General features: G+C 45.2%; 5 protein-coding genes across 5 annotated transcripts in view; 3 read left to right on the top strand and 2 right to left on the bottom strand.

Moving 5' to 3' along the window:
* The window catches only part of LOC119209909 (protein unc-13 homolog A-like), a 22,957-nt gene extending 22,571 nt beyond the window's left edge, over positions 1–386 (bottom strand). Inside the window, exon 1 of the mRNA XM_062557941.1 lies at positions 2–386. Coding sequence (XP_062413925.1) covers positions 2–21 — 20 coding nt within the window. The 5' untranslated portion in view covers positions 22–386. The remainder of the gene's footprint in view (position 1) is intronic.
* A 764-nt stretch (positions 387–1,150) lies between these two features.
* On the top strand, positions 1,151–5,731 carry LOC119209911 (BTB/POZ domain-containing protein 2-like). Its single transcript, XM_037459549.2, has 9 exons — positions 1,151–2,099; positions 2,218–2,337; positions 2,553–2,709; positions 2,804–2,909; positions 3,003–3,200; positions 3,310–3,502; positions 3,705–3,792; positions 3,891–4,037; positions 4,369–5,731. The coding sequence occupies exons 1-9, from the start codon at positions 1,573–1,575 to the stop codon at positions 4,528–4,530; spliced, it is 1,698 nt and encodes a 565-aa protein (XP_037315446.2). The 5' UTR covers positions 1,151–1,572; the 3' UTR covers positions 4,531–5,731.
* A 97-nt stretch (positions 5,732–5,828) lies between these two features.
* On the bottom strand, positions 5,829–12,246 carry LOC119209910 (elongation factor 2b). The gene is made up of 14 exons (XM_037459547.2): positions 12,088–12,246; positions 10,720–10,934; positions 10,122–10,303; positions 9,838–10,049; positions 9,585–9,763; positions 9,088–9,193; positions 8,581–8,833; positions 8,220–8,415; positions 7,972–8,095; positions 7,658–7,900; positions 7,135–7,488; positions 6,851–7,033; positions 6,631–6,763; positions 5,829–6,426 (listed from the first exon to the last, which is right to left on the bottom strand). Exons 1-14 carry the CDS (start codon positions 12,088–12,090, stop codon positions 6,233–6,235), a joined length of 2,577 nt encoding a protein of 858 aa, XP_037315444.1. The 5' UTR covers positions 12,091–12,246; the 3' UTR covers positions 5,829–6,232.
* A 3,615-nt stretch (positions 12,247–15,861) lies between these two features.
* LOC119209940 (cyclic AMP-responsive element-binding protein 3-like protein 3-B) lies at positions 15,862–21,890 on the top strand. Its single transcript, XM_037459590.2, has 10 exons — positions 15,862–16,110; positions 16,542–16,640; positions 16,786–17,059; positions 17,610–17,728; positions 18,002–18,112; positions 18,289–18,395; positions 19,448–19,516; positions 20,378–20,462; positions 20,680–20,773; positions 20,862–21,890. The coding sequence occupies exons 1-10, from the start codon at positions 16,090–16,092 to the stop codon at positions 20,972–20,974; spliced, it is 1,092 nt and encodes a 363-aa protein (XP_037315487.1). The 5' UTR covers positions 15,862–16,089; the 3' UTR covers positions 20,975–21,890.
* A 1,603-nt stretch (positions 21,891–23,493) lies between these two features.
* LOC119209939 (relaxin-3 receptor 1-like) lies at positions 23,494–25,771 on the top strand. The gene is made up of 3 exons (XM_037459589.2): positions 23,494–24,013; positions 24,195–24,638; positions 24,728–25,771. The coding sequence occupies exons 1-3, from the start codon at positions 23,822–23,824 to the stop codon at positions 25,325–25,327; spliced, it is 1,236 nt and encodes a 411-aa protein (XP_037315486.1). The 5' UTR covers positions 23,494–23,821; the 3' UTR covers positions 25,328–25,771.
* Positions 25,772–26,239: the final 468 nt, after the last annotated feature.

Here is a 26,239-nt window from a genome sequence, read left to right as displayed (position 1 = left end):
CCCCACACATAGCAGGGACATCTCTGATTCGGTGCGAGCGTCCCCCGCTGTCCTCCGCTGAGTGATCCGTGATTTGTTTGGTCGGTCCCGTTCGTTCTCTTGGTTACAAAAAAACGGAAGAAAAAAAAAAATCAAACCGCCCACCCGTTACCCTAAATGGTACCGGAAACCAATTAGTGTCATGTCGGAACCGCCAGTGTGTAGCTGTGCAGAGCTGGTTGTCTTTTGACAGCACAAGTCACACAGGAGTGATATCCTCGCCCCCTCTTCTTCCACCTCTGCCCCCCTCTACTTCCACCTCTGCATTGCCTCAGCTCTCTTCCGCTGCTCCTCCTGCGCGCACCGCCATCTTGTTTCAGCGGCAGCACCCTGCGCGTCGCTCTGACGTCACGGAGGATGAGTAGCCGACAGGGAGAGGGGGCGGGGCGAGGACGCAGACGGAATTGGGCTGAATCAATTGGGCCTTGCCAGTGTGGTGCGCTCAATGATGTCCTCGAACAATTGTTTTCAAAGTTACAAAGCATTTTTACAAAAAGTTCTCCTTTTAATCTCATATACAGATTTTTAAAACTGAATTTAAAATGTTTTATATTCATTCAATTGCACTTATGCACAATATACTCTTCAATAACTTGATGTTTTAAATACATGTCACCCATGAATTAGACTGCAAAATATCATAATAGCCAGAGTAAACCAAATAGTGACTACCAGAAAGAACATTAACATTGGGTGGATTATTTAATTTATTATTTTCAGGATGACATGCATGTAATGTGATTCTATTAAACTACTTGAATCAGCCAACCATATGTCAATTGTGGAATGTATACTCCTCACAATAATATTAGGTCCTGTCTGTTCAATATAACATAGATCGCATGGAAAGTATGGATGATCAGGAAAATTGTATGTTTCATTTATTTTGCTCAATAAACAGATTTGTTTATTGAGCAAAATAATGTTTATTGAACAAAAGCCTGAGTGACATTTGGCATTATTGAAAACAAAGACATTTTAATTAACTGAGATTATACGTGTTTTGTAGAATACTATTTTTATATTTTGGGTTAGGGTTAGCTGGGGAAAATGCAACTGCGTATTATGTATAAATCACTCTTTCATTCATTAATTTATTTACAGTCAGCAATGATGGATAATTATTTGCATTATACTGAGTCGAAAGGTTTACGTTGTTCCTTTTCAAAAGTAGGACGTTGAGAGGAAATGGGATCCGGCCAGTTGTGTTGTGTCCATCAAGTTGGAAATTTAACAGTTTTGGGCAGATGTCTGAACTAACTAACGGAGAGTTATTTAAGGGTCGCCAGTGGCGATATTTAAACGCGGGGAAAAATAATGAAAATGAATGTGCCTTGCAAAAAACCTCAACGTTAAAAGTCTATTTTAGATCAAATCAATCAAGTCAAATACTAGTGAGAGGAAATTGGACCACACGCTCGGGAGGACATGTAGCAGTACCAACAACAGACGCCAGAGGGCGACAGCGGCTGCCGGGCACTCTAAATACTTAAAGAGAAGAAGAGTGTTGTTTACGCCTACACTCGTTTCAAGATGGCCGCTGGAGACAACAGCGGTAGGCCTCCGTGCCTTAATTTCTCTGGTCCGGGTCCTTTGGGAAACAGCCAGCCCAGCAACAGCGTTTTCTCCATGCCGGCATCCAACGGCGGCGCGGTCGGTTCGGCCGGCGGACCACAGGGAGCGGCGAGGCGACCCAACCCGCAGCTGGGGCCTGGCGGTGGGGACGGCAACGCCGTTTCGAGCGGCGCTCAGCCGACTGCGCAGAACTCCCTGCACCAGTCCGCTGCGGCAGGTGCTGCGACAGCCGGAGTAATGGCCACCCCGGCGTCCAACATGGCAGCCACCGCGGCGTCAAACGCGTCCGCGTCCGCGTCGTCGGCACCGAGCGCCGCTCCGGCGGCGGCTTCGGTGCTGGTGTACCGGGAGCCGGTGTACAACTGGCAGGCGACGAAGAGCACCGTCAAGGAGCGGTTTGCTTTCCTCTTCAACAACGAAGTGCTCAGTGACGTTCATTTTTTAGTCGGAAAAGGAATGGGTGTTCAAAGGATACCTGCGCACAGGTAACGTTGACAACCTCAATTGCTCTACGTTTGTTTCAAAATATTAGCCAGGTAACCGTATATCTGAAAAGCGAAAAGGCATTTTTCTTTTTCGTCTGCTGATTGTTGACGTTGTCAGGTTTGTCCTGGCTGTCGGGAGCGCAGTGTTTGATGCCATGTTCAATGGGGGAATGGCGACGACCTCGACGGAAATCGAGCTTCCTGATGTGGAGCCGTCGGCCTTCCTGGCGCTGCTGAAGTAAGAGGGCGTGCCGTGTAGTCTGATCCTTTCGGTGCCCTGGATGTGGGCGTGGTCTGTTCTGTTTTGTTTTGTTACTCATGACAGCATTACGGTCCGACAATGCAACATACAATTATATTTATTTATCAATGTGTTATCAAAAGAGTTTGAACTCATCAAGCATACTACACAAAATACAGAAGTACCTGATACAATATGTGTACCTGTTGCAGGTTTCTCTACTCTGATGAAGTCCAGATTGGACCTGAGACGGTGATGACTACACTATATACAGCTAAAAAGTATGCAGTGCCAGCCCTGGAGGCGCACTGTGTGGAGTTCCTCAAGAAGAACCTGAGAGCAGACAACGCCTTCATGCTGCTCACACAGGTCAGTTTCTGACCGCAATGAATGGACAACAGTTCTTGAATGTGAGTTGTTAAATGTTTCTTTTTTTTAACTTGTGGTATATTTGTTGTTTCAGGCTCGGTTGTTTGATGAGCCACAGCTTGCCAGCCTTTGCCTAGAGAATATTGATAAAAACACCGGAGATGCTCTTGCCGCTGAAGGCTTTACGGACATAGATTTGGGTAACGCCCCCTTGTCAGTGTCATAATTGCCCCATGTTATTTTTCAGAATAACAAACTAACTGACTGTTGAGCTTTCTCTTTCCCTCTGTTAGATACGTTGGTGGCAGTGTTGGAGAGGGATACTCTCGGGGTGAGGGAGGTGCGTTTATTTGTCGCTGCGGTGCGCTGGGCCGAGGCGGAGACTCACCGGCAGCAGCTGCAGCCCACACCCGAGAACAAACGCAAAGTGCTGGGCAAAGCTCTCACGCTCATCCGCTTCCCTCTCATGACTATTGAGGAGTTTGCTGCAGGTGAGCAGAGACACAACAAAACCCACACCACAGGTTTTACTGATCTACTGAAACACCCGCACAGCCTTTGCGTGATGGTTCTCCTTGGGTCTTGTCATCGTCCCGACAGGTCCAGCCCAGTCCAGTATTCTGACCGACCGAGAGGTGGTGAGTCTCTTCCTTCACTTCACTGTAAACCCGAAGCCTCGCGTTGAATTCATCGATCGGCCTCGCTGCTGTCTCCGGGGGAAGGAGTGCAGCATCACGCGCTTTGGCCAGGTGGAGAGTCGCTGGGGTTACAGCGGGACGAGCGACCGCATACGGTGAGTTTAGAATTCAGAGGATAATTGCGGCGTACTTTTTAACCTTTAAGTTAGTGAGGTTATATCAATTTAATGTAATCAATTAATTTGTTCATATTTGGTGGTTGTTTATGAACTGAAAATACCTGTGAGTTTAGTCATCCATTGGACATGCATGTCCACACAGTTAGTTATCAAACCCTCTTGATGTGTTCCCTCTCAGGTTCTCAGTGAACAGACGGATATTTGTGGTTGGGTTCGGTCTCTACGGCTCCATACACGGACCCACAGACTACCAAGTTAACATACAGGTGGGGAATCTGAGCCTTTCCGAACATTTGCGTTTGGTTTCTCCAGACACTGTAGGAATGTTGTATAACATATTAGGGACGTTTTCTCCTCTGTGAAGATTATTCACACAGACAGCAACACGGTGCTGGGCCAGAATGACACAGGCTTCAGCTGTGATGGGTCAGCCAACACCTTCAGAGTCATGTTCAAAGAACCGGTGGAGATATTACCCAACGTCAACTACACTGCCTGTGCTACACTCAAGGTTTGTGATGTGTTGCTGAAATTACTAAGTACACTTGAAGTAGTTTGCTTTTTAGGAGTGCATTCCATTTTGAAAAAAAGCTTGTGATTAAGTACCCTTGTTGTTTGCTCTGTTAAATATTCAGAGCTAGTGAGAGTATACCTGCATGAAAAACAAAGAACTGAGACAGTTGATTTAACGAAATCTGTTGATTGAATAATAATCAAAACATATAATTTTAGCTAAAGTTTCTTCAAGTTCCTTTATGAAATTAGGGGACACTTGGCACCAGTTGCTTTTACCAGTTTATTTAACCTCTTGGTCTGTCTGTCTGTCTGTGTCTGTCTTGCAGGGCCCGGACTCTCATTATGGGACTAAGGGAATGCGAAAGGTAACACACGAGTCGTCATCCACCGGCACAAAGACGTGTTTCACTTTCTGCTACGCAGCGGGCAACAACAACGGCACTTCTGTTGAGGACGGACAGATTCCTGAGGTCATCTTCTACACATAGTCACCTCTGACATAGCAACGATCCTCCATCAAATGTGACAACCTGACACCAGCGCGGCGCCTCACCTCAGCAGCCGTTTCCGGGGACTAATCTTTCAGACGTCATATTGCTCCCCCCATGTAGTGCACTACAGTTTGCCACATGGGAAGACAAATAGCCCTAAAGCAATGTAGGTCACTACATGGGGCATAGCTTGTCATTTGAGATGCTGCCTCTTTATCAGCACCTTCTTTTGTCCCTTTCGTGTTGTAATGATGCCAGCCTCTGCAACAGAAATGACTGTTAACGACTCCTCGAGGGAGGAAAAGGGGGAGGGGGGGGGCCTCTCAAGATTATTCACTCTATCGATCTCACTGCTGTGAATTGACGGCATGAAGCTTGAAACTGAATTCTACCCAAACTGTACAAAAAACCCTTCCTGTGCTCCACAGAATTAGTGCAACGGAGTCGCGAACTGTATGAATGTACAGATCTGCCAAGACAAGATCCTCACCCCCGTTCAGTGCAATTGAGTGTGTGTCACTCAAGTCCATATCAGCTGTAACTTCCATAGAACAGTAGACCTCATAGGCTTTATAAACCCCTTGAACCAAACTTCATATTCATCTTAACAACATGATAATGTTAAGCAGTTTTTGGGTTTCTACATAAAGTACAATCTGTGATATCTTGTGTCCCCTGCTTGGTAGTTGCCTATTCCCAAGATACCTTGCACTTCTCTGCCTTGCATATGTTCGATTGTTCTATAGATGCACACTAACTCTTAAAATAAGTTTCTTTTTAGCTTTGTTTTAAAAAGTCTGGACGGAAGAGCTTACCCTCTTGGTGTGGCAATTAAAGGGTTGTATATTAAAGTGTCATTTATTAACATTATATATGTAACTTGAAAACTATTGATTAAAGCGTTAAGAAAGATATTTTGTTGCTTGTGTTTTTGGATAATAACCAATCTCAAAAGTAATAACATCAGGAGGTTATTAAAAATAATTGTCTTCTAAAAAAATCGAAGGCTAAATTAAACCCATCAACCTTAAGCAGGCCGGCTCTGTACATCGCGTAGCAAACACATCTACGGCCAACTAACTGAGGGGAGGGTTGTTTGACTTTTAATACATGTATTGTTCTTTATTAATGATTGTGAAAAAGTTGTTAATCGTCTCGTTAACTGCTGAAAGCAAATAAATATTTCCCCAAAATGTTAAACCATTCCCATTAGCCCAACAGTTTGATTGGGACCCCCAATTTCATTTCAAGTTTTCATTAATTCTACCCTCTGAACAAATACCCAATCAAAGGAGTTTGACTTCTGTAACACTTTATTGTGGTTTAATCTGGCCACGATTCCTTTAAATATGCATTATTGCAGCAGTATCACAGTGCACTGTACAGGCCCATCCTGGTGGATGAGAGGGAGGGGGGTAGTGATGTGATGGATTAGAAGAAACAAGGAATACAACTGGTATGCAATTGTTCCTGAAAACCCTCGCCCTAGGCACTTGGTGTACTGTTGCTGTGAAATGAAAAAAATGCATCATTGCTTCCACTAGCCTACAACAGAAGCTAAAAGCCTTGTTTTCTGCTCCGGACTCAAAGACAAAAACAACTTGTCCGATGCGTCTGTAAGCCTGTGCAAAGAATTTTAAAGTGCCCACGGGGAAGGGTTTAGACATTGATTTGGCATTTTATAATCCAAGCTCAATGTCTACAGTTTGTCCAAGTAGTTGTCGAGAGCAGGAAGGCCCTCTTTCAGACCTTTGCGTTTCCTAATTTCCGCGACTATCTGGAAGGTTCTGGTGGTGGAGTCGCTGGGGTCTCCCTGGAGAATCTGCCAGTGGTCAAACACACACTGGGGAAAGGCCTGGCCTCCGGTGTTGCTGCGCAGGTCAGCCGTGAACCCTGCAGGCCATAAGTACAGATTTATACTCTTCCCTGCCTTTAATAAAAAAATAACTAGCATATAACAAGTCAATGAATCAATTGTTTAAGTAAACATTTGGCTGCATCAAAAAGCAGCAACTATAGATAGTATAGTATGTCATACATAGAGTGAGATCCCTCAAAGGAAGCCCTCATAAAGCACAGACTAAAACACAAACTCACCAAAGGACTCGTTGACAGGCAGGTAGGCTTTCACCACAAACATGGGAGTGCCAATCACTTGGGATTCCTCAAAAACATGACCTCGTTTCCTGTTCAGCACACCGTAGATACCACCGACCACCTGCTCCGGGCACTGCGCGAACAAGAAGCGGATCAACCAAACGGATCAAACCGTTGCTTTAAGGGTTCATTTGGGGCGGCTGTCCGCCTCCATACGCACCTGTATCTCCACCAGGTATATAGGCTCCATGAGTCGCGGCTGAGCGGTGAGCTGGCAGGCGTACAGGACCCTGCGAGCCGTGGGAATGATCTGTCCTCCACCGCGGTGGATGGCGTCTGCGTGCAGCGTCACGTCGTGAATGTCAAAGCGGACGGCGCGCATGTTCTCCTCGCACAGGGCGCCCTGCGTGGGGATGACAGAGACGGTTACCTCACTAACCCGAGCGCACACTTTGAACAGAACATCAGCATTCTGTCTGATAACAGCGGTGAACTTCTGCCCACCTCTTTGGTCGCCCACTGGAAACCCGCCACAACACTGTCCTTTATCTCGTTGAGGTACTGAACCCCCTTCGTCATGTCTATCAGCAGGTTGGCCCCGCTTCCGTCCGGACCGAAGCACCAGATCTTCCTGGCCTCCGTCACCTCCCACTCGTACTTGTCGGAGAGAAAGCGCGCGCGGGCCTTGAGCTCCTGGCGATGGCTGACATCCCCCTTCTCGATATCCTCCGCCAGGCCGTCGGGGAAAGGGCGGGACTTCATGAAGAGACGATTGTGCTTGTTGGGGGACTTGGACAGACACATCTGATCGGATTCTTCCATGACTGTCTCTCTGTAGGCCACAACGGGGTCTGATTTCTGGAACCAGATGAAGGAACTGGGATTCAAAATTGTGTCAGCCTCAACTCTGTACTTACAGAATCCTTCCTACTGTTATTTTCCTAGCTTTACCATCACCGGGGACTTTCTTGGGTCGGATGTTGCTTCGGACACAGATTCCTCAAAATATCGGCGCTCCTCGTCTCACCTTCAGTGGAATGCCGGCGTGGTCTTCCTCCAGGTCCTTCAGGCAGATCTCCAGATGTAGCTCCCCGGCTCCAGCGATGATGTGCTCTCCGGACTCCTCGATGATGCACTGCACCATGGGGTCAGACTTGGCCAGACGCTTCAGTCCCTCCACCAGCTTGGGCAGGTCGGCGGGGTTCCTGGCCTCCACAGCGACTCGGACCACGGGGCTCACGCTGAACTTCATCACCCGCATGTTGTGGGCCTGCAGACAGAGCCAGAGTCAATCATGTGGTGCAGCATTATTTTTATGCAAAACGGGAAACAATTCGCTACCTGTTCAAAGGTGGTGATAGTGCCGGTCTTAATCAGGAACTGGTCCACTCCAACAAGACCCACGATGTTGCCACAGGGGACATCTTCTATGGGCTCCACGTACCGGCCCATCATCAGAATGGTTCTGGGCGAAAGGAAAAAAGCAAATGGATATAATAATTTGCTTACATAGACTTTGGATCTCATTTTCATTTGCTTTTCTACCATCTCAGGCCTCAGTGTAGTGTTTTCATTCTCAACATGCTCACCTCTGGATGGGTTTGACGTAAAGGTCCTCCTTTTTGCCAGGGGTGAAGTTTGGCCCCATGATGCGCACTTTCAGGCCAGTGGACACACAGCCAGAGAATACGCGGCCAAATGCATAGAAACGACCTTTGTCGGTGGTCGGGACCATTTTGGAAATGTACATCATCAGAGGGGCCTTGGGATCGCAGTTCTTAATGCCTGAGAGGACAGAAGAGATAGTAAGTCCTGCATGTCATAAAGCTCAAATACAGCTTACAATTTAGGTCAGCATTTTCTGGAATGAAATGATCAAAACCCTATATATCAAATGATGTCTTCCCCAGGGTGTAGAGGTGTGTGGTGTGGTTAAAATGTTAAGCCGACCCATGGCAGCCTCGTCGTCTCCCGGCCCTTCGTAGAGCAGCTCGCAGCGGTATTTCTGTGCCGTGACGGGGGAGGGCAGGTGGATGGTGATCATCTGGAGCAAGGCCTCCCCAGCAGGCAGCCAGCGACGCATCACAGCCTTCAGCAGGGGCTTCCCCTCCTTCTCCTTGTCCTCAGAGTCTAGTTTGACATCCAGCTTCATGATTAGTTTGGCTGTCTCGTCCTTCTTGAAACTCATGATGGCGTCGAAAACCTAAACAGTGAGAATCCAAGTCACCGCCTCAAAATTATCCTCAACTTTGTTTTAAATGCTTGTGTCCAAATGTGTCCACTTTTATGTGTCTCTGTTTGGGGTGAAAGTCTGTGCAGTCTATGTGTTGCTTTCAGCCTCCTCATAGTGTCCTACGAGCTTTATGTCGTGTGAAGATCATCAGAAAAATGAAGGCCTGACATTGTAAACATATTTAGTGTAAGCTTATGTCACTTGTTTTTCTTCTCTCTATTCACCTTAAAGATGGGATCCAAAACGAGCTGGCTGAAGGTGCGGGGAAGTTTCTGGCCATCAGGACCGGTGGCAGTCTTACTGAACTTTCCGGCATTTGGATCAAAATATCTGTATATAAATTGTTGAACAACATCATGACACTCAGATGATTGACATCTAGCTCATAATCTTGTTTTAATTGCGCAACACGTGCCATTATTGTGAAAATGTCTTAGTGTATGCAGGATAAATGTAAAGAGCAACGTAACACTTTAATCCGCTGAAAATCAAGGTGCCGTTGGCCACTGAGGGGTTTACCTCTTGTCATATAAAAGGGTACTTGTGCACTGTGTGGTTTGTTAGCCGTGTATCACTGTTGTGGTTTTGTTCACAGGTGCAACCGAGCACACCTCTGAGATTTAACAAAAAGGACACTTTCAACCACAGAGAGCAGTCAAATGCTGCCTTTCATCTCGGCGTTGAGTTACTGTGTGAAGCACATTTCTGTCATCGTGTTTACCTGTCTCCCCACAGTTTCTTCATCATGTCCTCCACTTTCTTACACCTCGCTGCTGGTCCCAGTTGAGCGTCTCCTTTCGTCGGGAACTTTGCCACATACATCTCAGCAAACTGCTTTAAGGTGAAAGCCCAGCCGTGGAGGCCTGAGCCAAACCCCACTGTACCAACAACAGGATCAATCTGATGAAGAAAAGGTTCAGCGGTCTGTTTTAGCATATCTTTGTCTCTGAGTTGTGCTTCAGCATCTGCCTCACCATGATGTTCCCCATGGGCCCCCCCTCATCCTCTCCATAAGTGGAGATTATGACATTGACATTCTCTACGATGCGTTGAAACGTCTGGAAGAGCTCCTCCGGCTCCAGCTGCAGCTCGAGTAGCGCCCGGTCCATCTTGTTCATCATCAGGACCGGCTTGATGCGCTCAGCGATCGCCTGCCGCAGCACGGTCTCCGTCTGCACGCACACACCTGTCAGAGGGCAGGAACGGGTGAGCCGAGAGTGAGCGTGTAGGATGTGGAGGCGGAGGGTGTTATCGTCACCTGAGACACAGTCCACCACTACCAGGGCTCCGTCGGTCACCCTGAGGGCGGCGGTGACCTCGGAGGAGAAGTCGACGTGACCGGGAGAATCGATCAGGTTGATGAGGAAGCCGTTTCCGTCGTTATCGTGCTTGATGAACGCCAGGTCGTAATCTCCGAGCTCGTAGTACAAAGAGATGGCGCTGCATGGCACAGGGAACAGGAACAGGCTTGTTCACGCTCACTACCTGCTGCTGCTCAATAAAACCAATGAAAAACACCAGCATGGATTAAAAGTTCAATCAAATTACATAAAACGAAAAGAATTTCAAAACAGAATCATCTCAGTACTGGAATGATGGATAATTACAGATTACCGTACTCAATATATATTTTTTGCCCCATACATAAATCAGGATGCTGACAATGGGGCTCCTACATGGCTAGAATATGGATCTCCGGGTGCAAACATGTGCTCTGCCTTTACACAGTCATGCTGGTCAAGTCTTGCTTTTGAATAGCTGATATTGTGACGGTAAGATGAATCTATTGGAGAAATACATACACGTTTTACAACTTTTAATAGGTGACACGAAAAAGTAACGAACTTCTCACATACGTTGATTTGATGGTGATGCAGCGCTCCTGCTCGTCTTTGCGAGTGTCTGTGAAGCGCGTCTCTCCGGCGCGGCCTGAGGCAATGATCCCCGCCTTGGACACCAGCGAGTCTGTCAGAGTGGACTTCCCATGATCCACGTGGGCAATCACAGAAATGTTCCTGATGTTGGACTTCTTGTCCATGATGCCACGGATCTGATCCACAGTGAAGTTCACCTGGTGGGGGTAAAGTCTGGGGTGTAAGAGGCTCATCTTATTCATGATATAATAGTTATTCACTTCCAGTGCCAGATCGCTGCAGCCGTTCCAAGCCAAGTTATAATAAGAAGAAAACTTGAAACTGAATCCATCAGCCTGGCAGTGAGAAGGAATGTGGGCACGGCATAAAGACTTTACCTTCCTGTTCCAAATCAAACAAGCCACCGGGAGTGACTGAGTCACCATGCCGCAGCTGACTTGTCTTGAGCTGAACTGTGTCACGAGGGAACATTTCTTCATTTTATACCTCGGATCCCCCTCAAATTCTCCATATCTTAAGCAACATGTGTTGCTCATGTGCAATCCTCTGGGATCAACAATGCAACAAGTGAGGCTTGAAATTGTGTAAAAATGTATCAATGTTCATATTAATAAACGAATCAAAGAGACTGAGTTGATGAAGGCTTTTTGTAAATCCCATTTGAACACTACCTGATCGTCAGTATCATGAATTTATTTAATATGAAAAGACAAGCAGCACTATTTATTTTATATTTTATATTATTATTTATTTAACGTCGTTCTGTCCACATAATGAGGATAGAAATTTAACGTTTGGAGTATCCAGACATTCACTGAGACAATCACATGCTGTTGCAGCATCATAATAACCCATCATATGCTTTTATAAATCACCATCCACCATTGAAACGAAATCCACTGCAGCTCTCACTGTCAGTGACGTATCATATCCAATAATACATTATGTATTACATGAGATATGGTCTTGTAATATAATCTATGTAAACACACACACACACATTTACCCACATTTGGACAACTTTCTGCACTTTAGTGATGTGTCTATTCGTGCTACAGCAGCAGCAGCAGCAGCTCGATATTAAAGGCTTTGCTGGGAGCGGATCGCTAAGCGAAGGCCCTGCTGCCTTTATCGGTTCTGCTGCTGCGTATGTCGCACGCAGAGCCTCTACATGATCCCATAACATCCTGTTTCACACACAAAAACAACACACACACACACACACACTCGACAGGCTGCATTGCACCGAACCCTCTAAAAAACTAAAACTACATCCCAGCGCGCATTGATCCTGCGTCAAATAGATCACACACAGGACGGGCCGCGCACAGCAGCCCCGTCTCCACTCACCATTTTGTCTTCGGGTGTCTGGTCTCTGTGACTGTGCAGGGTTGTGACACACTGCCTCGGAGGACAAGGCGGTCCCGGTGGAGACAGGAGAGACGCTGCTGCTGCTGGTGCTGCTGCGGACGAGCTGTCGCGGTTCAACGCGCAGGCTCCGCCTGCAGGGGGCGCTGCTCCCACAGAGTCCGGTGCAATGCTTTGGAAAAATGTATTTTAATGATTTTTAAATTGTTATTATTTTGATTATTTTGAATCATGGTGCGAACCGATAATGCAAAGTCACATTTAAAGCTAAAAAGGGAGTAAGCTTAGCTACTGTTAAATGTCACTCTGCTAAGCTTGCCTAGTCACTTTTTTAGAAGGACAAATTTAAATTTAACTTTAATGTTAGCTGTTTTGTGTCTACATGAGTTATTTAAGCTGCATCAGCTATTGACAGTTATCTGATTTTCGCCTTACAACTGGGTTGCTATTGGTTTCCAGTGGTATAAAGTCCATCCAGTGACTTCCCTCTTGAGTAAAATACTCAAAAACATTGTAATCAAAGACAAAATGGAGAGAATGTTGTTTTTTGTTCCATTCCCATTCCCATTTCCTATAACACTGTTTTTTTTTGCAGATATTCAATTACACTCATAAATTTCTTTTTTTAAACTTTTGAAAACTTCCTTCCTACAAATTCCTACAAAATTTGTAACCGTTATAATTTGAACTGTGTGGATTTGGTTGTATTCTGCTTTAGATTGTGATTAAATGTGGACATCCTGTTCACATGTCTTTATTTTGATGACATTTTGTTGGTGAAAGTAGTGAAGAAAGGTCGAGCACTCAGAGCAGCAGCAGTGCTGTTGTGTATGTACACGTAGAGGGTAACGCAGCTTTTCTCATCAGAGAATATGGATCCTGTGCTTATCAAAGCAAAGGCTGCCCTGTTTCAGGAAGGGTTGCAGTCTTCCACCAGCTGAGGGCAGAGCACGGCAAAACATCATCGGAAACATTTTCAGTGGACATGATCCTCACACAATAAATGGATTTTTATCCGGATGCTCCTATGATTATTTTTTGGAAGGGAAGTGGTACATTTTCCAAAGGTTTTATCAGGTAAAATAACAAAGCAACCACAAGAATACACACTACCTAAATTATTTTTTAATTTATTTTCATTCATTTTGTAAATATTACTCAAGTGATCTATACAATCGAGAATACATTTGTAACTGTATGGATTCCATTTGGTAGAACGCGTAAACTAAATCAAGTCTAGTTAAAGGTAAAAAAAAAAAGATTGTATAAAATAATTCTACAACCACGATGAACTCAAGGGAGGCAGGATAACAAAATCTCTAATGAGACCAAAAACAATTATTTCCCTAATCATTTCATTCTCGTAGCATTGTGTCATGTTTCCTCCACCAAACAGCCGACAGTGAAGTACGGTGCAAATGCAGCCTGCTGCCGGGTGTGCAGTCATTCAAGGAGATGAGCACCCACTTCTTTAGTTTAAAAATAGTGCCTGTTTTATGCCAATACATAATGCCTTTTTTTTAACCGCTTGCGTCACCTTGAAGCTTCCTCCAGTAGGATAAAGTAACTATTTATCTTCAAATAAAGTTAATAAATACCAATTAAAATGGTAGGATTCAATTATCACATGTATGTCATGTTATACATTTCACCTCTAAACAGGCATATTTTAAATATTTGGCTATTTATATTTTTGGCTCATATTTTTTGCCCTTTGAGAATATTTACCAAGCTACAGGTACTGAATCGTTTTGTGCAAATCAGAGTTATCACTGAGCTCCAGATAAGAACCATCTGACATGCGTCTCCCGGCTCGTGGAGCGATAAGACTTAGTTCTTAGAGCGCAGTTTCTGAGAAATACAGGTCACTCTGGATCCATCTCAGTTGCTGGGACTTTTTCTCACCTGCCAGATTCAGCAGCTGGACCATGATTTCATGGCAAATTTCATATTTTTCGGTAAATCACTTCCAGAAATGTTGAATCGGCATCCGTTCATTCCAGCTACACCCATAAGTGGATGAAACTCTTCTTGACCCTGAGTCACGTGCTTCCAGATTGACACGGTAATATATGTATATTTGCATTATGATATCATCAGCAATCTGTGTTATCTCTACTGAGCTGCATTATTATTGATATTCAGCATTGTGCTAAACATGTTCTAGTTTGATCATATCTGCATGTACTTTGAAACTCTTTAATCGGAGAAAGAACAACAATAAAGATAGCAGAGCTCCGTTACACTCGTTCCAGTACTGATAATCATTGGCTCTCTGTTATAGCATCATTTAGTGCATCAGATATACCTGAGGCAAGTGCTTGAAAGTCTGAGGGATGTTGATGGCATTGGGTTCACGCAGGTGAATTTGTTTTGATTGATAAAATGTCAAAAGATGCCTCCTGATGAATAATTAAAATCCTAACTCACGCTTAAACCGCATCCTAGTGTATGTACTGCATCCTTACATATGGGGACATCAATTATTTAACATTCTTGTATATTTATATTCTACAAAGACTATAATAAAGGTCCAGATGAGCTGTCGAAATAATGGCAACCAAAGTCCTGAGAGCTGCTTCAGAATTTGATGTAATCAAATTGTGTTGTGACTGACACGTTATCAGAAAATATGACAAACAAATAAGTTCTTCCAGGGTTTATACATCAGATGTGTTTCTCTAAGATGTGTGGCACTTAAATCTAAATCTGACACTTTGCATCAGTGTTTGCTTCCCTGTCTTCCCACACCGTCCTTCCCACCCTGAACCTGTTGAGCGGATGAAAAGCTTGAAAGAAATCACGTAATGTTCATTAACATGCCTGTTTCTAACTGGCTCATGACGGTAAACATGTTAGAAAGAGATCAAGAGATCAAATTCAATTATTCTTCCTTCAAGTTGCACATAGGAGTCTTTTTCCCAGTGGTAAAACACTACTGGGAAGTCAAGAGATGGATTGATGGATGTGTTGATTTTATATGTTCTGGAAGCTCGAGGACAAACAATTGATTGTTTCTATATAACTGTAATAACTCAGCCAATGAAATAATATCCTGCCCACTGTGATAATAGACACAGTTTACAATCCTGCGTGTTCCTGTGTGACTTACATGTTATGTAACTCATTGGCTTTATGATGTGACTGCTTCAAAATAGCACGAAACAGATGCTACTAATTATAGCCATAAAGATAAACAAAGGTGAGGCGAGGTGAGGTTGTTCTGCTATAGAAAAGCAGACATAAATCATCCTTGTTCCAAATAGATGGAAACTGCACAAAGAAAATGTGAATTGTTCTTTTTTAAAGTTTACTTTGACCAATTCAGAGAACCTCTTAATTGAATTTAAAGTAGTTAGTTAGTTTTATTAAGAAATGTGTTCTCTCCTGTTAATTCCTGTTAATAAATCGAATGGTTGTCCCTGTTGGGGTAATGTGACGTAATGGTGAGTGAGTGAGAAAATAGAAGGTTTAAAAAAGTTATATTCATAAATAACCATAAAATATACACAGTTTGTTGTCAAGAAAAAGTGAACTGACGAGTGAATAAAAGGGCAGACAGTTTTTCTTTGTACCCCGAGTGATCTCATCAAACACATCGGAGGTTTCCACTGGAAAGTCTAAAGCGTGACTCCCTCCAACTTCTGCCAACAAATGAATGTGAAACCACACAGGGAATCACATCCTTATCATGTTGACATCAAAGGTCACTGAAGGCTACCTGTGGGTCCCTGTGAGTAGTTCATCAAGTCCTGTTCACGCACCCATTGGCTCAGCTGTCTGCCAAAGACTTGATTGGCCAGTGATGAGGTGGGTTTGAGGAATAGCTTTGTGTGATATGGCCTTTCAACGTCGTCCCTTTCAACAGACTGAGACGCATTCCTCCCAGACATCGAAGCCACAGAGAGGAACGTATTGATCCGTTTTATTCCCGCTGGGGAGTTTCACACTAATTTCATCAGCTGCTGATTTAACGTTGGAGTTATGACACTGAATACGGAGAAGGTAAGCCACATTTGTTACTAGATCGCAGAATGCATGACCTCTACTGCTATCTATTGCACCTCTTGCCATTCTGGGAGAGAGATCCCTCCTCTGCCTAAGGTTTCTTCCTTTGTTTTTCGCTGCGCTAAAAGGATTCCTTTGGGGGTAGTTTTTTTGGGGTTGAGGCAAAGGTCCCGGGACGGAGCATGTTACAGATGTGTACAGATTGTAAAACCCGAGGCACATTTGTGATTTTGGGCTATACAAAATAAATATTTTCGAACTGAAATGAGAGAAGGTTACATTATTATTATTTCGAGGAGTCTTCATCCAAAAAGCTGAAGACTATGTTCATGCAGTAGGTTTTACAGGCTGGCTGCACAGCTCGTGCTTTAAGAAACTGATGATCATCTCCATGTAAACCGGATGCTCAGAGGAGTTCTTCGTTTCAGGTGAATGGTGGAATGGACTTTATTGACCTCCTGATCAGGAACACGGAGGAAACCACCGGTCGCCACAGCAACCCAGCATGTACCATCACAATTCATGAAGTGAGTGCAGCCTCAGTTGTGCACAGTTCAGTCCTGTCCACCTGAACCACACATCTCGACATGCAAATCTGAGTGTGATCTGTATTCTCAGCAAGGCTCAGGTGTTGTTATGATACGGCTTACTAACCCTCCGCCTCCACCTCAGGCCCTGAGCCCCGGAGGAAGTGCTGTCGTTGACTTCCTGGACGCCCTGCTGGGTGGGAGCGACTCCTCCTCTGCCTCAGCATCCTCCCTGTGGTCCCCCTGCACCACTGACAGCGGCATCAACGAGGACGCGCCGGCGGCCCCCGGAGAGAGACTCCGCCCACCCGTCTGCTCAGTTTTTCCCGCCTTTGACACTCAGTCTTTCCCTGGGCCTCAGCCTCCAGAGAGCCACTCGCCGCCGCGTGAAGGGACTTCTGACGTTTCAATTGATCTAGGTCAGGAAAATCATGTGAAGAAACATGCAGCTACAGATAATGTTTCAATAGTGAGCACAACCGTCATGTTAAGATGCGAATAACTTGGAGGAAAGATGTGCACCAGACAACTGGGCAGTCAGGTATAAATCAAAATCCTTTTTGAGTGTCTGTTGCAGAATAAGGGGAGCTGCTATCCGAGCCTTTTCACAGTTGAGGGAGAAAAAAAATCATTCGATTTTCCCATTTCGGAGTATAAAGGATAAAAGGTCTCATTCATCATTTAAGGATATTGTCTTTTTAGGGCTTTTTGAATATTGGTTCCCTTCCGGATGGATGATTACCTCTAAGTGAAATACTTGAGGGAATAATCCAAATTTGCAGCATTACAAAGATAATGGATCATGGAAAAGTGAGACATATATTCAGTTAAGTGTTTTGTAGAAGAACAGCTGGGTGCCGGAGTCTAAGAGGCTTAATTTAGGGGAGAAAAGTATGTTGAGTTTTTTAAATGGGAAATGAGGGCACATTTCTGCAATTTACTGTCTCAATTTACTGCTTCAATCTGCAGGTTGGGAGTCCGATGACCTCCAAGAGCCTTTTGGCATCATCCACTACCAGACTACGAGTCAAACGTCCACTCAAACTCTCACAGTGAAGGACCTGCTGCTCTCCAGTCCGGGACAGAAAGTAAGGAGAGAAGATTGAATATTCCTCTCAAACCTTCTAACATCCCTTCACTTGACTTTCTGGTCAAATTCTCTGACCGTCAGGGCCAATGAATACAAAGAGGTTATTTGGAATAAAATATGAACTGTACATTTCTTAAGGTTACCTGTCCTTTATCTGAGAGCAAAAGCGAGCCCCCCGTTGCACGAAAACAAACAGAATTTGTTGAACCAGTCCACTCCAGTAAACTGCAGAGGGTGTCACTCTGGATTATTCTGTCCATCTGGTTTACAGGCGCAGCGACTTGCCCAGTATTCTCCAGAGGAACTTGTCCTTAATGAGGATGAGAAGAAGCTCCTGGTTAAAGAAGGGGTGAACTTACCCAGCAAACTGCCCCTGTCCAAGGTACACGAGCAAGATTCACACGTACACGTACAGTAGGAAGGGCACAAACCGTTCACATTGCTGTCTCTCTGTGGCACACACATGCATACATCAGAATCTAAATGTGGACGCCCGCCGCTCACCTGCTTCCTTCCCTCTTGTCCCCATGCACCCATGTGTTTGATCACCCTGACAAGTTTGAAGAAAGGCTTTTGAAGAAGATCCGGCGAAAAATCCGCAACAAGCACTCGGCTCAAGAAAGCCGGAAGAAGAAGAGGGAATACGTTGATAGTTTGGAGGAAAGGTAGGAGCCTGCTGCACTCAGCATCCTCTCTCAACAAGACGCAAGGACAGAAAGTCCTCATTCTTCATAAAAGCTTTTTCCTTGTCTACCAAGTTTCTATTTTTGACCAACTTGCATTGATAAAATAAATACATCAAGCATAAAGCTGTGGGGGCTGCAACAACTAAAGCAAACTAAGTAAGTGGGTGGTATTTCTTTGACTCTAAACCAAACTGTACCCAAAGTTAATTGATTCCAGGAGCAATTTGCCTCAAAACTATTTTTACTGGCCAAATAGCTTTAAATATCTGTGGGATATCTACATCTAATTTAAGCACAAGCTCTGTTGCCTTTGTATGGAAGTTCTCATGATGATATATTATCACTTCCAGAGGGCAGAGTCATCGTTCCTTGGTGTGTCAACGTGTCACCTGCGAGCAGAGCGCATCAACGTGGTGCCATTATCAGTCATGTTTCAGCTCGGTCCTAGGGCCATAATGAGCATGACTCACAGGGGCCAAAAGAAAGGAGGCACAGCAGCAGAAGGAGGGGGGGGGGGGGGGGGGGGGGCAGCGATTCACTGAATGACAGAATGATAAGATAACCCTCAGCGGACGGATATTGGCAGAGAAAGAGAGAAACAAAGGGACACAAAACAAGACCATAACACAGTGATATACGACACCCTTATTTCCTAATGGTGACTTTATTTTCCCCCTGGATAAGGGGGAGGTGGGGGGAGACAGGCTAAGCTATCGTCCCCCCCCCCCGTGCAGGACTTCACACACCAGCCGCTGTGTAAAGGAGAAAATATCCCCCCCCCCCCCCCCCCTGCACTATCCAATCATAGTTAGTCTCTCTTTATATTCATATTTCAGTTATTGTGCATTATATATTGTTTGTATAACCTTTATCGCTTATTACGTTTTCATAATACTTGTTTTGAACTTGATTCTCTCTTGTTTGCACTTTACTCCACGCTGCTGTAAATGCTGGTAACGTCCCCCCCGCTGCAGGACTAATAAACAATTATCTTATTTAATCTAATCATATCTCTCTCTCTCTCTCTGTAGGATGTCTGCATGCGGAGCTCACAACCTCAAGCTGCAGAGAAAGATCCAGCAGCTGGAGCAGACAAACAAGTAAGTCATCAAATGAGCCAACGGCCGATGCAATTTACAGTGGTTTTCATTTGGGTTGGATCTTTCTTGTTGTTTTCAATTGGGGTTTTTCAAAAAGTAGAGCAGGAAATCACCATCCACCTTCAAAGCTGCTTATTCTTCACACAGGGTCGCTGTGTACAGATTTGTAAAAGATAAGAACACGGCATTCTTGTTTGAATATTCTGCCATCATAAAAATAACAAACTACTACTGACAGATTTCATCAGCTGTAGCTTAACAATGAGACTTTTGTTCGCTCCATGATTTGTTTAATGGCCCAGACTCCCGGGGACTTGCTTTCAAACGAAATGTCCCAGCTATATACGCTCCCGACGGTTCCACAGATAACATGTTGCTGAAAAACCGAATCTGAAACAGAACAATCAAGGCATGAAGTCAGCAATGACATCATGGTCATGGTGTTTGTATGAGTCGTGTGCCATCCTCAGGTCTTGTCCTGTCTTTTTCCATTTACCAATTACTACTTGTTGACGCATGGGTGTGATAGTGTTTATTCATCTGTGTCTGTCCCTGGATCCTCCCTAACCACAGGCTGAAAACCCAGTTAAGAAATCTTTTAAATTACTTAAAATCAGGACTGAGTGCATAATTGCCAGAGCAAAATGTTCATATAATTTTTATACCGAACACGGCTTTTGTCTGGATTTGCTTCCTCTTCATCCTGCCGTCTTGTGACACTGGCAGAGGGCCGTGCTCCTTTACTTCTCCACCACCTTGAGTTGCCTGTGAACAATGCCCTTGAAAAAGGTTTCCCGCAGGCACCCATGTAACATATTCAACAACGTCTCCTCTGCCTTCCTGTCTGTGCTTGCATTGCAGTGATCTCCTGGAGCAGCTGAGCCGGCTCCAGGCTCTCCTTCCTAACAGCTCCAGCAAAACAACGCACAGAGGGACCTGCCTCCTGGTGAGAAATAGAACTTTATATGGATTCACACCCAAGAGAATAATGACTATATATAATAGACACTAGAGGGGCCGAGCACATCAGTAAACTGCTGTAAATAACATTAAGGTTTTAACCAATAGCGATTTGTGCAAAAATGTGTGTAGGTCATGCTGAAAATTCCACTTTCTCTCCTGTGTTGTCCTGAATGTCTCCTGCTTACTTTATTCATGTCCAGATTTTGCTCCTGTCTTTCTCCCTGCTCATCTCTGCAAATCTTCAGCCGGACCCCTACAGCCAACCCATCCAGGGAGAGTACACACAGACCAAAGGTGTGCAACACACTTTCTCTTAGACACATACACACACACACACACACACACACACTCACCCCTCTCCCCTCCGTCTCCCCCCCCTCAGTGCCGTCCCGCGCCCTGCAGTCGATGGATGAAGTGCGAGATGCCGCTCCTGTTCCTCTCTTCTCCATCTCCAGAGGCTTTGAGGCTCTCAGCAGGTTGAAGGAGAAGCTCTGACCCTGAGCATATTTCCACGTGCTAGACTTCCCATCCCCTCGCCCTCGGGATCGCACAAGAGGAAAGACGTCGCAAAGGAAAGGCGCAGAATCCAAATGAGCAACGTGTGCTTCTGTCTGCAGACTGAGTGAAGTCTTCAGGTGTGTTTCACTCCCTCTGATGGAGGTCAGCCAGGAGGTCATCCAAACTTCTGTCATGGTCCATGTTGCTTTGGAAAACACAGCCTCAGGGTCCTGGTGGAGCATGTATCCTATAAATGCTGCAGGATGGAGATCTGCTCAACGACAAATGTATACATACTGCTGTATTTTACTATTTACTTTTAAACTGTATGTTAGAAAATGTTTAGCAAAAAATGTGCACTTTGTAGCACTTTAGTTTAAAATGCTGACAAAGCACAAGAGATTTAAAATGCTGACTGAGTGGTTTTTGGAGGAGCCCCTGAAAGGATCTGTTTCCTTCAGTGATGCCATATGTCAAGTTTAGATGAGATTTCCATCGCAAAAATAATGAGGCAATATGTAAAAAAATAGCTTTATTAGCAAGAACTGCTGTAAGACTGTCACTTTAAGGTAAAAAAAAAAGAAGTCAGAATACGCTTCAAATCCATGGAAGCTGTTAATGTGGATCTCAATTAAAAAATATTGGATGTCGTATTTCTATTTTTGAACTAATATATTTTTTATTTTATCTGTGGAAATATAATCATTGGCTGGTCATTATGTTATGGCCTGATTTCCAGTGCGGCCAAAGAAAATTGTCTGACTGAAACTGCCGCCTGTTACATGGAGTCCATCCATTAAAACGACAACAACTCACCAGTTAATATTGTCTCTGGTTTGCTGCTGCTGCACATACTCATTTACACAACATAATGTTCTCGGTCCAGAATATTCATTGCTTTCTTCTTCATCTCCGTTCCAGACTCTAATGCATCACGATTCATGTTTTGAAAAAGGTATTTAGTTTGGAAATTTGTATCAATTGATGGCGATTGATGAAAATTTAAGGAAACTTTTAGAGGGTCTCCAGGGTCAGTGTATACGTTTCATCCTCTAAGAACTATGAAGCACTTCTGTGCAAGATTTCAAGACAAACATTACAATAGTGGTTGAGATTTTTCAGCCTCACCCAAAGTGGTGGACAAACTGAACACTGAAATTCAACAACCACACAAGCCACAAGCCAGGCTCCTGCTACAAAACCACAAAACACAATTAAATACTTCAAGTGCCGGACACCAGACAACAAGGCAAGAAGGTAACAACTACTATGGATTCATTTCAGGCTTCTTCCTTTTACATTTAATAGATATCTCAGAGTGGTGATTGTTCAAGATGTTCAAGAAGAGCTTTGGGAATGAACAAGAGGGTTTCAAAATGAAAAATGTACGGTTTGAGGACACCCAAACGATGATGTGAGAACACTTATTGATCAGGCTGCTTTAAGGGGGGACTTTTGAGTCGGCACGAGAGGAAACCTATACATCCACTTAGGAACTGAACATCAGATAATCCGTCATGTCAGAGTTGAGCAGAGGGCTGCAACCTGAATGTGAAAAAGATCATTAATTCCTGCATTTTGTCTTGCAAGATAAGGTTATCCATTTGTAAATTTTAAAACACTTTGGAGCAAAGGAGTGTAGAAAATGGGTATTTTGTTAATTTTATTCCAAACTTTCACTTTGAGCATGTGAAAGATTAACATTTTAAATGTCCGTAAGTCACTTTCATCTTAACAATAGACAAGAAAGAGGCTGTCAGTAGGTGCCAATAAAACATGAAAGTGCAAAAATGCAATTACAAGTGCTTCAGCAGAATGCCAAGCAGCAGCTTCAAAAGAGATCAGTCGGGCATTTCCATTAATCGTAGTACTGATAAAACCTATAAGGAAACTGTCAACCAGTCGTTCCTGACGGCACATGGAGCTAAATCAAATAAACAAGGACGAGAATTGATTCCCTGACTGCACTCCACCCAAAGCCACATTTTAAAGGCCTATGCTCTTGCTGCTTCGGGAAAATTCCTGTGACCTTTAGAAATGTAAATCAGAGACACACACATCTCTCTCTCTGGCTCCCCCTCAAAGACTGAAAGTTGTTTGAAATCTAATTAATCAGTCTTCTGCAATCTGCATTCTTTCGGATGGGCGTGAACAATACTTTGCCTTTCTGTTAATACGTTCCTGTGCAATATGGGAATATATGGACACAACATCTGGGTGATTAGCTGGCTCCATCAAAAGGGTGAATTTGAAAAACAATGAATAGCAAAAGCTTAAAGCATGCAGATTGAAAGACAATTTAAAGCAGAAAAAACAGAAAACAAGTATTTCAAGCTGTTTCTGAGCTTCTGATCTTTAAGAATTATTCAATTAGGAGCAAAGATAATTCATAACTGCTAAATCATCTTTCACACCACACAAGCCATGGAGAACAAACATCTGTTGAATGAAAACACGCATCTGGCGTCCTCTGAGTTTAAAACCAGAATTGTTGAGAGTGGCGCTTAATTCCTTAAAGTAAAACTAAAGCCTTGGTTTTACGCGCACGTGCAGCGCGCTGAAGGGCGGCGGAGCAGCGACGCGGCGACTATAAAAGCCTCAGGATGCGACCAGTGTCACCGAGAGAAGCTGCGGATGCATCGCGGCGCACCTCAGCCCGAAAGCATCAATCAGCTCTCACACCTCGCATCTATTTTAGGAACCCATCGGGTCACTCGGCTCGGCTCTGAACGCGGATAACCATGGGTTTCATGTATGCATCCACAACGGCGCGCTTTGCGAAGTTAGCAAGTTAGAAACCGGCCGTGACTTGTTACTTCAAGAGGACTCATCCTCTGCAGAAGCATGCAGAGCAACGCCTCCGGACACCTGGCCGCCGCGAGCGTGTGCGGAGGCGAGGAGGACGAGGACGAACTCTCCAAACTCATCAGCGCCACCGGAGCAACGACTCATCTGAACCTGTCTCTGAACTGCTGGCTCCACATCCTCTCCAAGGAGTCCTCGCATGACCTGCACGCGGACAGCGCGAACCTGGCAGTAGGTGCAGCTCAGCACGAGCCTCCCTTACACAGACTTGAATTTTGCATGAATTCCCTAAACATGTCAATATAGAGAGTGCTTCGAGGAAGGAGGACGGGGGTTTCCACCCACCGTGTCCTCGTGTGAACCTTTCAGCCACATTGTTGACAAGATCAAATGTACTGCATGTGTTTGACAGGTGCGAGTCGTCATCGCTCTGGTCTACCTGGCGGTCTGCGTTCTGGGGCTTGTGGGTAACCTCTTGGCACTCTTCCTGCTCCGCTCCCTTAACCGGGGCCACCACCCCTCCTCCATCGACTGCTTCGTGATGAGCCTGGCGCTGACCGACCTCCAGTTCGTCCTCACCTTGCCCTTCTGGGCCGTGGACACGGTGCTGGACTTCCGCTGGCCCTTCGGCCGGGTCATGTGCAAGATCGTGAGCTCGGTCACCACCCTGAACATGTACGCCAGCGTCTTCTTCCTCACCGCCATGAGCGTGACCCGCTACCACGCCATGGTCACCTCTCTGAAGATGGGAAGCCCTCGAGTCGCCACTGCTCGGGCCAAATGGGCCAGTTTGACCATTTGGTTGGTGTCAATGGTGGCGACGCTGCCGCACGCGTTCTACTCCACCACAGTCCAGGTTTGTCAAGTTCAGGCGCCGTCTTTTCCGTTCTGGGTTTGAAACCTCTTGTGCAGTGGTTGTTGTTGTTTCTGTTTGTGTGTTCACAGGTGTCTACAGACGACGTCCTGTGCTTAGTGCGCTTCTCCGACTCGAGCCACTGGGATCCTCAAGTCCTGCTCGGACTCTATCAGACACAGAAGGTCCTGCTGGGATTCGTGTTCCCCCTAATCATCATCTCCGTGTGCTACCTCCTCCTCCTGAGATTCATCCTGAGGCGGCGCGTCGTGGGCGCCGTGGTCAGCGGCGGTGCCACCGAGAGGTCAGAGTACGAGAGAGGACGCCACCGCCGGCGCTCCAAAGTCACCCGCTCTGTCACCGTCGTGGTTCTGTCCTTCTTCATCTGCTGGCTGCCCAACCAGGCCCTCACCCTGTGGGGGGTGCTGATCAAATTTGACTTGGTGCCCTTCAGCAAGGCCTTCTACAACACCCAGGCGTATGCCTTCCCCCTGACCGTGTGCTTGGCGCACGCAAACAGCTGTCTCAACCCGGTGCTCTACTGCCTGATCCGAAAAGAGTACCGAGCCGGGCTGAAGGAGCTTCTGCTGAGAGCGTCGCGCTCCGTCCACAATGTCCTCCGTAGGAGAGGCAGGCAGGCAGAGGAAGCCCCAGCCAGCCTGGGTATGACGCACAAAGACATCGATATGTGATTCACTGAGAGGACGGGTTGGACGTGAATGCAATTTTTTCCTTTTGAAGATAATCACCAACCTCCGTGTTTGCAGGCTGGAAAAATGAAGGCATGCCAGGGAATGCATTCCCCGAAATAGCAAGCTTTATTTACTAAAGGAAATTGTCCCTTATGAGTCAATTTTACAAGCCGTGTCTTATTCGGTGTCGTTTTCTAACCGTGTCCCTGTATGACAGCTTCATTATGCACTTTTAGTTTCTTATTACACTCTGTCTCACTCATTCGTTTTCCTTTTCAAATGCTTAATTGTGCTTCTGTTGTTCTCTCTTGCGTGACCGTGGAGTAGAACCTAGCATGGAACTGCCACCCATCATCAGGTCTCCGGGTGTCCGCCTTGCTGTACCGCCAGAAATTAGTTTTGTGATTACTTGTGTGTGAAGTGACATTAAATAAAACGAGAGGTCAAAAGAGTTACGTCTCTGGAAAGTTAATCTTGTGTGCAGCCACGACACGAAGTCAAATCCACAAAAGCTGCACCACAATTTGTGCCCTTTTGCAACCTTTAAAGTATTGAGCATGGATAACCATCTTCAGCTCACATGCAAATAGCACACACACTCTCCACCGTTGTCCCATAGAGGGCCGTTTTAGAAGAAATTGCTTCCCTAATCAGACACACGCATTTATTTGCAGGTCTCATCGTGGGAGACCTGGTTTCTGGAGGTTCAGAAAACAGCCCGAAGCGCTGCAGCTGAAGAAAAGTCTATTTATATATTGACAACATTGAAGCTCTTTTGATATGCAGGGTCCATTTAGTTAATGGGATTGAATATAATGAAATGTGTGGTGTCTGGAGCTCAAATTGGAAACAAGAACCTTCAACGCGAATCATTTCTAAAGGGCAAAAACTCATCAACAAGTCGAGAGCTTA

The sequence above is a fragment of the Pungitius pungitius genome, chromosome 15, assembly GCF_949316345.1.
Source record: "Pungitius pungitius chromosome 15, fPunPun2.1, whole genome shotgun sequence".
Classification (NCBI taxonomy): Eukaryota; Metazoa; Chordata; class Actinopteri; order Perciformes; family Gasterosteidae; genus Pungitius; species Pungitius pungitius.
Note: the sequence above shows the minus strand (reverse complement) of the source record. Positions and strands in the feature narration are given on the sequence as shown.